Source organism: Cibotium barometz, chromosome 41 (genome assembly GCF_041138505.1).
Source record: "Cibotium barometz isolate CiBa-2024 chromosome 41, ASM4113850v1, whole genome shotgun sequence".
NCBI classification, from domain to species: domain Eukaryota; kingdom Viridiplantae; phylum Streptophyta; class Polypodiopsida; order Cyatheales; family Cibotiaceae; genus Cibotium; species Cibotium barometz.
This window is the reverse complement of record NC_141086.1, coordinates 25,394,518-25,405,649: the sequence shown is the minus strand read 5'-3', so window position 1 is coordinate 25,405,649 and position 11,132 is coordinate 25,394,518. Positions and strand designations below refer to the sequence as shown.

Genomic DNA, 11,132 nt, shown 5'->3' with positions numbered 1-11,132 from the left:
ACCCTTCGAGTTATAGAAGCACTACTATTTTCATGTCTACACCCTCATTCTATTGTAGTGACATATCATCTTATACTCATCTCTAGTCCATAATTTTTCAAGAAAAGCATGTCCAAATCAATCATAACCAACGTCAAGTATAAAAAACAAGCTTTTTTTCAAACAATTAAATTAACTTCTCTCATTCTTTCAATTCTTGAAAGTCAAATGGGAATCTTTTTGAAAGAAAAACTGTTATCATGTCCTAATCATCAATAATATTATCTCTAGTCACTATAGCTATGTTATAACTAAGCTTATGCATTAGTCCATCCAGTCTATATAAGCAAGATAGTCAATCTTGATAGAAATTTCCATCGCAAAGCCTAACAATTTTCCTCTTTGAAAGAGTAATATCTTTCAATCTCTTTGGAATAAGAGAAAAGTCAAAACTAGGAAGTTTGAGAGACTCTTTCTTTAATATTTCTCTATGATAGTCCTCTAAAAACAAGTTCTAAGGTCTTTTAGAGGGTGTTCAAAATGGCTAAAGCTGTGTTTTAAGCATAACACAATCAAAATCAGCCAAGTGTCCCACTTTACATTGGAATAAGTGAAAAAACAAAAGGGATTTGGATTTTTAAAGTCTCATGCACTCTTGTAGAGTTTCCCATCATCTAAAACGTTCGTGTTTATGTCAAAATTTGATTTTAAGCACATAGAAAGATAAACGCTTCGCAAAATGACCCCCTCATGAAAGTTATACCTAAAATCTAATAAAACTAGTCAAATATTCTATCTATTAATTCTTTACCACCAAAAGTGTTTATTTTATGAGTCATAGAGACCATAGCACTCATGTATAATTAAGACTTATTTCCAATCTCTTTGCACAGAAATACAAGGCTGAAAATGAAATTTGTAGGAGTCCTGCTTCAATTTAGTACTTGATAAAATTTAACCAATCAAATAAGTACAACTCTTCAATCTATCGTATTTTAGAACCCACAATCTACCCAAAAATCTATAGTATTTTAGTACCCAAAATCTACCGGATTTTAGTATCCAAAATGCATACTATATATGCTAGTTCTATCCTAAAATAGGTGATAAATGATGGTTAAGCTGTGTCAATCTTATAATTTTTCAGATTATGCTTAGATTAATAGGAGCGTCTTAGCTAGGGCTTTCATGCCTTGGACGGAGAATAAAGAGTTGGTAAAATACCACACCCTTTGCATTCATTTGGGGCCAACGACACCGAAATGCCAACGACACCGCATGCGCAATGCTTTTCAACTCTCGTACTTATTATTGTCATATGTGCAATGCTTCAAAACAAGTTGAATATATTCAACTTGCATTAGTTTGACCCTACACCATGTTGAGTTTGCTTAAAGTTTTTTTTTAATTTGACCTATAACAATTGTCTTCTGATTAAATAACCTGAATTTTACATTTTATAGGCTTGTTTGGTATATTGACCTTTGTTGGGAGCCCCCTTTTGTATGTAGTTGTATATAAACCTTTGTTTTTGGATGCCTTTTATGTGTCGGGGAATATATTACAAGTGATATACTAGGACAATATTACAAGTGATATATCAGACGTCATTTCAAACGTCACTTTTCAGGACGTTAAAACATTATAAATTTTACCTCTCACATGAGTTATGCATGAGCTCTCATGAGCTATGCATAAGGAGAGCTCTGTTGCATAAGCTCTTATGAGCTATGCATGAAAAAAAGCTTTCTTGCATAAGCTCTCATGAGCTATACATAAAGAGAGCTAACTTCTTTAAACTAAAACTAAACTAGACCCTTTAGGGCTTCACCACTCTTTAGCTAGCTCTTGAGGTAAGCTCCAATCCTAAACCCAATGCTTTTTATTTTATGGTTTTATGCTTTTTTTTCATATCTTTATTCTATATATTTATGCTTTCTATGTTGCATGCTTTCTATGTTTATGCATACATTACACGATTCTAATAAGAAAATATAGAGCTACGTGTGCCTCATTTGTGCATACATAGAGAATACATAGCTCTATGTATGCATACATCCAACATACAAAGAGCATACATAGCTCTATTTATGCACACATAGAGCATGCATAGCCTTATGTATGCATGAATTGATCTCCACTACTTTGCTCACTTTTGCTAGCTCGTAAAAAATTGTTAAGAAGTTCTTCTCTTTCCACATGGTCCTTATATTTATGCATGCATCGAACAAAGATCGCAGGCAGCAAGACGTTACACGTGAAGGAGGAGTAGATATACATAAGTATGCACAGACTAAAACCAATAGCCGTATATTTAAAACTGTTATAGGCAAATTCCATCATTGGAAGATATTTTTTCCAATATGATGATTTTCTAGAGACATATGCATGAAGCATATACACTATAAACTTATTCATACGCTCTGTTTGCCCATCAGACTACTGCGGATGATCAGAGCAATTTACATTCAAAGTAGCTTCCTCGTTGTAAACCATTCAGAATAAAGTAAGAAAACATGGCATTATAACAGCAGAAACCAGGGATTCATCGGCGCCCCGACATATCCACATCTGCATATGGAATAATCGACGTCTCCACCAGTTATCCATATCAACATAGAGAATCATCAACGTCTCGATGAGTTACATATGTCCATCCGTAAACCTATCAGGTTGATTGTGCAAATCACCTAAAGTATAAGTATATTACCTCAAATTGATTTTTTTTAAAGTATCTCATAATAACTGAAAATTAATGTTCATTCAAATGTATGTATGTAGGACCACCCCTCTAAAATGAGTTTGCATTACAATGAGAAGCATGAGTCTTTGAAAGGCACATGAAAAAGGATAGATTATTACAGAGGCCCTCCTTGGAAAGCATAGCAATGTAGACTTAATCCTAGAAACTCTTTGTTTTTCTAAACTATGTTTTACCATATTAGTTTTGTTGTGTTTTAGTATCATGTTACAATGAACCCACTGGCCATGTGCAACCAAAAACTAATGAAGATATCTAGTCTCAAAATAATAAAAATATGAGGGGGATTAAGGATGGGGTGACAACAATATAAATGTAGTGAGAGGACAGAGAATTAGAAGATGGTGATTAGTAGTGTTGATATTATTCTCTCCCACTTTGTAACTTATCATATACTTTTAGATAATATTCTATTTTTATCATAATGTTTTATGGTTTTGTACCTTTTCTAATTGTTTACTTTTTTGTTATACATTTATTATTTATGCTTATGTTGCATGTTTGTATGTTTAGGTCTTCATGTATCTTTTATGGCCTCTATTCTCTCTTGCCATACACTCTTTAGGGTTTAGCCATTTTTTAATGCCTGTACGTTTTTAATATTTATGACACTAGAATAATAATAATAATAATAATAATAATAGGGGTGAAATGGGAGAGAAACGTCTCCCCCATTCTGCCTTTATTTTTTTTGTTACAGCTTCTGCGAAACAGGACTATATAAGAGATTGTACGAGAAACATCTCTATTTTTTTGTTGTGGCCTATAATGCACCTATATACACTATGCACGTGGCTATATGTGAGGCTATATATAAGGCCATACAAGTGGCTATATGTGAGGCTATATATAAGGCCATACAAGTGGCTATATGTGAGGCTATATATAAGGCCATACAAGTGGCTATACACGAGGCTATAGTTATTCTTGTACGATTGTGTTCTTGGGTGAGAAGCGGGGCATTATATTCAACTTGGACAACATTGTCAATGTGGTTGGTCTTTACCCACATTAAATCTGGTATTGCCATCACATCATTAGAAGGTGATGGTAAAGGTGTATGAGAACCATGAGGAAAAGGTTGCGATAGTAAAGGTGGTATTAAGGGAGTTTGAGAATCATGAGTATTCAAGCAAGGCATTATGCTATTTTCAATGTTTTGATTTAACAAAGAGGGTAGCCCTTGTTGAGTAAAGGGTATAATGCTAGATGCTAAACTTAGGGGTGTTTGATTCTCTTTTGAGATTGTAGATAATGCCTCATGGAGTTTTTGTAAGTCGGAGAGAGAAAAATCATGTAAGGGTTGCATGAAACTGGTGTTCTTTGTATTGGTTTGCTGTTCTGATATTTCACGTGATGTGTTTGGCTCGTCATGCACTCTGGCACAATGGTGGTCAACCTCCCAACCCCCACTCATTAAGCTGTGATTAGCAGCAAGATCTACATTCGATGATTCATTTGAAGTACTCATCTTACTCCGCAGCCAAGAAGTTTCAATTCGGTCTTCTTCACTAAGCCCATGATAATTAGCCATTAAGTGCAAAGAATTATAAGTTAATCTACTGTGTTTGATCAATCGTCGTTTCTTGATGGTGGAGTTCCAAAAATTCTTAATCTCATTGTCACTCCGGCCTGGCAAGTAAGATGCTATGCGTGCCCATCTGCATGAATACACATATGACACATATTACCTTAAAACTAACAGATACATAGCATACACAAATGACTTTAAAAATAAGAGATAATTATAGGAGGATTAGTTAGTTAACCTGTTTCCGATAAGATTGTGAAGGTGGATGATGAGATTCACTTCGTAAGGGTTGAATGTCCCACGCTTAAGATCGGGCCGGAGATAGTTGATCCATCTCAATCTACAGCTCTTCCCGCAACGTTGGAGTCCTGTAGATTTACCATCATCTAATTCGTATTACACCAACTTAGAAAATCATACACATCGCATCAATCTACATCATTCTTATCTTAACAAAGTCTTAACAAGGTATAAAGGAAGGCTAGACCTCTCTTATCCTCAAGTATTAGGGGAACTCTATGTTGGAGGACCATAGTCACTATAGTATTGTGTCTTAATAGTATATAGTTATCCTTGTCTAGAGACAATAATGCTTGATTTGTCGAATTACACTGGCAACTCACATCACATGTTAACCATATTTAATGTAGGTAGGTATGACCGTAAGCACTTGTTTGGGATACTCATGAGCCACATGAGACCCCCCGACAGTCTAAAGGTTTTGAATCACCAACATCCTTCATTGGATGTCCTTGTTTGCAAAAATGGATGAGAATACTAGCTTCTTGGACTTGCCATAAAATAAAACGCTATACTTATTGGATTATTTCTACTCAAAAAGACTCTTATTTAGGCTGGGGGACTAATGGATGAGTGACCAAAGTTGTGGTCTCAAGGACAAGACATAGTTCTAAATCTTCATTTAAAGTTTGAGTGCTAAAGATTCTTAGAAAGCCTGTCCTTGGGTTGCATAGTGCAAAAAAGTACAAAGTGGAGAACAATTCTTAGAAAGTCTGTCCTTGGGTTGCATAGTGAAGAAAAGTACAAAGTGGAGAATGATTCTTAGAAAGAATGTCCTTGGGTTGCATAGTGCAAAAAAGTTCAAAGTGGAGAAAAATACTCAGAAGGTTTGTCCTTGGGTTGCCGAGTTGACAAGATCTCCCTCTCCCTCTCCCACTCCCCCCCCCCCTCTCTCTCTCTCTCTCTCTCTCTCTCTCTCTCAATGGGGCAAGGGGCAAATTATGTGATGCATGTGGTTGTAAACTTGTTTCAACAAAGGGGTTGTTAAGGGTTAAAAAGGTATAGTTCTGGAGAGCAAAGGTAGGGAAGAGAGGGAGGGAAAAGGTGGGGAAGAGCGGGGCCGTGGAAACTAGACTTTGTGAAAATCTCAATGTGATTCACCAAAACACAACAATTTCAATGTGAACCAATATCGATTCAAGAAAAACAATCCCAATGTGAACCAAAACACATTACACATAAGATAATATTAACCATACATTGCATTATACACAAATAGATCAGCTAGTGTCTAGCAAAGACAACAATATAATTACACAAAGCTAATACAACGTAAGATATTGACAACAATATGCAATATAGCAAACAAGTGAGGCTAATGCTAGAAATATTACAAAACACATACCCACTGATTTGATGACAAAACAATATTATTAATCTTTTAAGTTCAAGCGTGATTTGTGTATCATTGAAACTAGAGAAGTGGGGAAGCTGTCATCAAATGGTGCACACATGCATTTTGTAAAGCTGTCATCGGATGCATGCATAAAGACGAGCAACAAAAAATGAATCATGTTTACTATAAGCTAGTTTTCTCATGGCTAGGTTGGAGCTAGTTTGGGGTAAGCAATCTTGAGGGGATTTTGTGATTTAAATGTAGTGTCGGGTTAAGACTTGATTAATTTGAAAAATCATCTACGTTTTCCTACAAGCGTTTCGGATATATTTCGGCCGTAGCATTAATTTGATGGAAAAGCTGGCTAATTAGTGAAGATATCCAGTTGCATGGCTGCATTAGATGGCAGATAGACTGCAAATCCATGCCTACTAGTGAAGATTAGTGTAGTGAATGTTCATAATTAGACGATAGATAATTTATAAATCGATGCGAAGGTTAGTGTAATCAGGATGCAGTAGATAGATAGATAGACTGTTAATGCCCATAATTAGACGATAGATAGTTTATAATGATCAGAATGCACTAATTACCGGCTTGCTGCGGAATCCAGCTCCAGCAGGCGACGCCGTGCTGGCGAATGAAGTGCACGAGCCGCTCGTCTTCCTCCGGAGACCACAACCCTTTCCTTAGCTTCTTCTGGTCTTCACAGCACGTGTGAGAACTTCTATTACGCGGCATCTCTGCACACTAATCACGCGGCGAATGGTTGAAGCTTGCGCGTTCTTTATAATAGTATTGCTCGCGTGCGATCCCCACCTCCTTTAATATATTACTTGACGACAACAATCACAGCTCAACTGCTTTAATTTATTGGATTCTTTTAGTTTTCCTGTCCCCCTCCCTCAAATCACAATGTAATCCTTAATGTGTGCCCCTCTACTACCTTTAGTGTGTTTTGCACCGACTTCAGGAAACCCACTCACACTCCAACCTTGTCCTTTTTTTAAACTCGCTCGGGGAGGGGGAAATCACCACGAGCACTCGTGTGGCCACAAATCTTCTTGTGCTTTCACCCCCTCATGGTTTCAAACTCTTATGTAATGTGTAAAGAGAGATGTTCTAAGATTACGTACAATTAGTTGGGTGGTTAGGTTCAGACTTTCAATGGCATAAAGGCAAACATCCTTAATCAATCCCATACCATTCCTATAATTCATGGCATCTTGGTTTACAAAATGGTTGTCATGATGGCCATTCCTTACAGGTGGTTACTTGTGTTAAGACACCCATAATATATGAATAATAGAAATCGTTGTGGGATGAAGTTACCATAATATGGTGTCTAGAAGTTTCTCACTTGTGGTGGATCCCATGAGTGTGATGATGGAATATGAATCTGTAGAAATAGATGAATGTAGTGGCATAATTTACTCTCCAGAAACGGTACTTTTACAGTGTCTGGGACAAACTTGTGATGGGTCGCATGGTCCTATGTCCTCCATACACGGAGGGAGGGTGGGAGTGTTGTCAATTTATACATACATAAAACAACACCCCCACCGTCCATAGGAAGGGAGGATGGATGGAGGGAGGTGTGTTGTCAATTTATACATATGTAAAACATCACCTTAGTGTACACATGGGCGTTATTTTAATTGAGGAACTTACATTCCATATACATGCAAGAGGAGATTTAAAAAATAGATATTTTATATAACTTTATTTTGTGGATGTACAAGAGTTTCAGCTCAAAATCCAAGCATGCACACTTACAAAAGAGAGGTAAAGAAATTTTCATTAAAAAACGTAAAGATTGAAAATGGGGTTATTGTAAATACAAGTTGCATAGAAGTGCTATATGGGTTTCTTTCGAAGTGATCCCCCAGACCTCATGTCTTGTTGCCATGTAGAGGTTTGTACATGGTACAAAAGCCAAGCACTCTATAAGGCTCTTTACTAAAAAAAACAGGAGTGCTCAAGTAAAGGGGCAGTGTTTAGGCACCCACAGCATGTGAATGATGGACATGCATTGTGAGATAAAGAAAGTTTACTGTGGTATTAGGTAGCTTCATACGGCGTATCCTTGAAGAAATCCCATAAGTGTGTTATGCGGGAGTATGAATCACTGTAAGAGCATGTCCCACACTAATTTATTGTGAAGTGTGGTAGAGAAAAGAAAAATTGATGAAGGAAAAACAAGGCCATGAAAAAGTGGCACAAATTTTAGTATGTGGCATGTCAGTGGGGACGTGGCCCACCAAGCCATCCTCATCCCCTTATTAGAAAGAATCTTCCATAATTATATGGGAGTCAGTGTAAAAAATAAGACACGAGTAAAATAGTATAAGTATAAATGGGTTGGCAAATGTTTTTATATATGAACCTATAGGTTTTACAAACTTATGGGTTGACGAATCTTTAAATTTTTCTATCTTATATGGTAGTATATAGTGCACTTTTGGCAAATTTGTCTCTAGAACCCACTAAAACTAGAAAATTTTAAGCAATTTTTGCTTAAAATAAGTTTCTAGTGAAATAGCCTAACAATATGAGAGAGCCCTCTAAAATAGCTCTTGAAAAACACTATTATATGCCTAATATCTGGCCTCTTTGGAGAGAAATACAAGATTGAAAACAAAATTGGGAGTCACACTTCAAATGAGCTTTGGAAAAGAATTTAAAAAAAAAACAATCAAAATAAAGACAACTCTTCAATCTATAGTATTTTAAAACCCAAAATCTACCCCATTTTAGTACACTGTATGCAGCTGGTTTTATACCTGAAGAGGTGATAAATGAATCCTTCAACAAGTGAGGGAACTACAAGAAGTAATGGCGACACCGTGCAACACAAAACGCCAAGGGCGGTAGTTGCAACTTCGAGATAAAAGCAAAAGGTGAAAAGGTGATATGGAGTTTCGAACGATCAACAAGACTGTGGTAGTTGAAACTTCGCAGCAGCTGCCTTCCATCAAGGTTGACGCCATGATTAAACCATGTGGTTTTGGTAAATTAAGGTGGCGACCCTCTCAAGTACTTGTCTGAGATCATAATCTGCATGCAGTTGTAAATTAAGATTATGCGTCAATCTTATAATTTTTGGATTATGGTTACATTAGCAGTAGAGTCTCTCTCTCTCACACACACACACACTCTCTCTTTCACGCCAAACCCTTTGCAATGATTTGGGGCCAACAAGCTTGAAAAGGATTTTCGACCGAAACGACAACAACACTCCGCATTGTCATATGCGCGATGCTTTTCAACTCCTAATTATTGTCATATATATGCGCAGTGCTTTTCAAGTCCTGATTATTATTAGTTTGACCCTCATTGCTCAAATTTTTAAATTTATACTGTAAAAATCGTCTTTTGATTAAAGAACCCAACCTTTACATTTTATAGGCTTGTTTAGTATATTGGCCTTTGTTTACAGCTCCTTTTGTATGTAGTTGTATATAACCTTTGTTTTTAGATGCCTTTTATGTGTCTATATATCCACTACAAGAGAAGGGGGACGCGGCTAAGCGTCACTCCAAACGTCTCTCTTCATAAATATTAAACTTAAGGGTGTCGGATGATATTATAAGTGATATATCAGGCACGTCGTTTAAACACCACTTTTTGTTACGTTAAAACGTCATGAATTTTGCCTCCCATATGAATTATGTGTGAGCTCTCATGAGCTATGCCTAAGGAGAGTTCTATTGCATAAAGTCTCATGAGCTATGCATACAGAGAGATCTTTTGCATAAGCTCTCGTGAGAGCTATACATAAATAGAACAAACTTCACTAAACTAAAACTAGACTAGACTCTTTAGGGCATCCCCACTCTTTAGCTGGCTCTTGAAGTAACACTACAAGAAAACTGTTGTGTTAACATCACTATGCTCACGTGAGATCTCATGAGCTATGCATAAAGAGAGATCTTTTGCATAAGCTCTCGTGAGAGCTATACATAAATAGAACAAACTTCACTAAACTAAAACTAGACTAGACTCTTTAGGGCATCCCCACTCTTTAGCTGGCTCTTGAAGTAACACTACAAGAAAACTGTTGTGTTAACATCACTATGCTAACGTCACATGGCCCAAAAAACACATGGAATTGGTGTGTGTGAGCTTTTAAGTTACCGCAGTAGATGTTAAATATCACTCATTAGTGATATTAGTAGTGATATTAACGTCACAAAAAATATGTCACACATAGCGTCACAAGCAAAGCCTTTTTCAAAGGGACTTTGGTGAGGTTTTATGAGAGTGACATGTAGTGTCACAAGCAAAGCCTTTTTCAAGGGACTTTGGCAAGGTTTTATGAGAGTGACGTTTTTTGACAATAAACATCACTATTTAAGGAATGTACAAACTTATGGCGTGTGACATTTAGTGTCACATTTACTGGGTGACACCAAACGTCACATTGAAATTCGAATCCCAAGCACCAATGAAAACAGCTCACGATGTCTCTTTTTCAACCCACAATCACTATTTTTCATTGAATTTAGCTTCTTGTGGATGGTTCTCCTTCTCTTCCTCTATTTTCTCCCCAAGTTTTGCCTATACATCCACACACATGCTTATATATCTCGTGGTCTGAGTTGTACTACTTGTGGGACCCACATGTCCCAACACCATCCAAGTTGCTTAGCTCACATGTATATAGGATCTCATCCCAGCATCAAAACCCATGTAGACATCATGTGTTACATCAAAATGATCAAAAGCAGGGCTATTGTAAACTGCACCCTACATGGTTGTGCTGCCACTTGGACTTGGTTTGTAGATGGGTCCAAACATCTTAGTTTTTCCTAGATCTTCACTTAGAGGTGATTGTCCAACATATCTAATATGACATGTTGAAGTCAATTTGTCCAAAGCTATCTTGGTCTAATTTTGGGAAGCAGGTGAAAAAAACAACTTTGCCTTATGTGAACTATGCACAGTTTGACCTGCACCCATCTATACATTTGGTTTTACATGTGTGCCACCTGTCATACTTAGTCGTGAGCTTGACCCAAGTCTTCCAAAACATGGAGGCACTTCACTTGACACATTTATCACATCTCCTAACCCATAGCTGGTGTTACTGCTTGTACTTGCATCATAAGGCCCACTAGCTTTACGTATATGCTTGCAAGATTTATGCATTGCTTTCTTGCAAGCTCTATGGATAGGCTTTATACATAGGCTTGCAAGATTTATGCTTAGAGATTTAGGCATAG

The 11,132-nt window shown here is 36.9% G+C and overlaps 1 protein-coding gene across 1 annotated transcript; it reads right to left on the bottom strand.

The window, feature by feature from the left end:
* Nucleotides 1–503: 503 nt before the first annotated feature.
* Nucleotides 504–6,678, bottom strand: LOC147614808 (uncharacterized). Its single transcript, XM_086779976.1, has 4 exons — nt 6,501–6,678; nt 4,510–4,639; nt 3,674–4,401; nt 504–529 (listed from the first exon to the last, which is right to left on the bottom strand). The coding sequence occupies exons 1-4, from the start codon at nt 6,646–6,648 to the stop codon at nt 504–506; spliced, it is 1,032 nt and encodes a 343-aa protein (XP_086636102.1). The 5' UTR covers nt 6,649–6,678.
* Between the last annotated feature and the right edge of the window lie 4,454 nt (nt 6,679–11,132).